At 45.3% G+C, this 1,952-nt stretch overlaps 1 protein-coding gene across 1 annotated transcript; it reads right to left on the bottom strand.

The window, feature by feature from the left end:
• Positions 1 to 535: 535 nt before the first annotated feature.
• LOC133520296 (uncharacterized) lies at positions 536 to 1,735 on the bottom strand. Its single transcript, XM_061854666.1, has one exon. It carries the CDS (start codon positions 1,733 to 1,735, stop codon positions 536 to 538), a length of 1,200 nt encoding a protein of 399 aa, XP_061710650.1.
• Positions 1,736 to 1,952: the final 217 nt, after the last annotated feature.

Raw genomic sequence — 1,952 nt, forward strand, 5'->3', positions numbered from 1 at the left:
AATGTATGGCGATTATCATTGTCAGACAATTGTCACCTCGGTGAAACACGCGGGCAAGTGTGCAGCTTGTAAATCAAAGGTCCACGGATCAAATCCAGGCTCATACCAATTAGTTTTGTCAATACAAAATATCATTATCTATTTAGCAATTGCTTGTCAGTGGAGAATATTATTATATTTTGAGAAAACCTGTGAATTTTTGTAGAGGCGTGTGCAATCCAAAAGAAGCTAGGTACTAGGGCATTATAACCTAAACCTTTTATAATTGGGAGTAAAGAAGAGGGAATTTCGATAGCTAAAGTGGAAAATAATCAATAAACTAGTTTCGATGGATTTATTTTGCGAACTGACGTACAAAAATATAAACAGTCAAAATAACATTAGAATTTAAATATGGAATTAAAAAAGAACTTAAGACTAGACATAGATAATAGTGTAAACGTATCAAAACCTATTTACATATACACCCTTAACATCCCACCCCCTTGTGTGCGAAAGCACACAAAACTAGCCAGACTAGATATAAACTGAGACTTTATGCCTCTAATCTGACCAATTTTTTAGAAGGTCGACGAAGAATTCCACCTGATGTGGCTACGTCCACCACCCTGACCACTCCGTCTCTGCCAGGGAATGTAGCAACGACGCGGCCGCGTGGCCAGGTTCCTCGGGGTAGGTTCTGGTCTACAATGATGACTAAGTCGCCAAGAGTCAAGTCGTGCTCTCTGTTCTCCGCTATCTGGCGAGGTTGCATGGTTGGCAGAATTTCTTTTACCCATCGGTTCCAAAAGTGGTCGGCCAATCTCAACGCCTTCCTCCAGTCAGCACGTCTTAAAAGGTCTCGGTCGTCAAGGGTTGCAGGCAGAACCTGGTTAGAAGATGAGCCAATTAGAAAGTGGAAGGGCGTTAGGGTTTCCTGGTCTTCAGGGCCAATAGGGACATGGGTCAGAGGTCGAGAATTTACAATTGCCTCAGCTTCTAGAAGGAGAGTTACTAGGACTTCGGGATTAGGTTCTCTTTCTCGTAATGTGGCATTCAGCGCGACTTTGACGGTGCGAATAAGTCTCTCCCAGCATCCGCCGAAAAAAGGAGCAGCGGCAGGGATAAAGCTCCACTTTATTCCTCTATTGGCAGCAAAATCGTAGACCTCGTTCTGATAAAATTCGCGTAGAATTCGGTCTGCACCAACAAAACATGTAGCGTTGTCAGAATATACAGTATTGGGAGCGCCTCTTCTAGCAATAAACCGTCGCAGGCTCATTATTGCGGAGTCAGCAGAAAGGGAATGTACAAGCTCCAGGTGAACGGCTCTGGATGTCATGCAGGTGTACAGGGCCACATAACGTTTCTCTTGTCTTCGGCCGATCTTGGTATTTATCGGGCCGAAATAATCCAAGCCAGTGTACGTGAATGGGCGGCGGTGGTGGGCAAGCCGCTGAGGAGGAAGGTTACCGGTCATCGGATTCATTGGCTTTGCTCTTTTGATGCGACAGAACAAACATTTGCTGGTGACGCTTCGAACAGTACTGCGCAGATGAAGAAGCCAATATTTTTGTCGAACCTCATTGACCACCATTTCATTGTTTGCATGTCCAGCCTTGCGATGGTAGAAATTGACCAATAAGCGCACTACTGGGTGTCGTCCATCTAGAATGATTGGAAACTTGATCTCGGAACCGACGTCTTGTACGGCAACGATTCTGCCAGCTAGGTGCAACAAGTTGTCTGGCCCCATTCTGGGAGAAAGCTTCGCCAGGCGACTACTCTTTGGTATCAATTCTCCACGTTCTATTATTGGGATTTCGTCACTAAATGATTCAGACTGTACTTTCTTCAGGACGTGCCTTTCTGCGGCTTCCATAAGTTCCGCTGTCAGGGGGATTAGAGTGGTGGACGTAGGTCTATTCGTACGTTGACGAAGCCTAACATCGGTGCTAGGAGCAATGCGACCT

This window comes from Cydia pomonella, chromosome 8, assembly GCF_033807575.1.
Source record: "Cydia pomonella isolate Wapato2018A chromosome 8, ilCydPomo1, whole genome shotgun sequence".
Taxonomy (NCBI): Eukaryota; Metazoa; Arthropoda; class Insecta; order Lepidoptera; family Tortricidae; genus Cydia; species Cydia pomonella.

Coding starts and splice junctions, on each gene's coding strand:
- LOC133520296 (XM_061854666.1), bottom strand. CDS start 1,735: ATGGGGCCAGACAACTTGTTGCACCTAGCTGGCAGAATCGTTGCCGTA.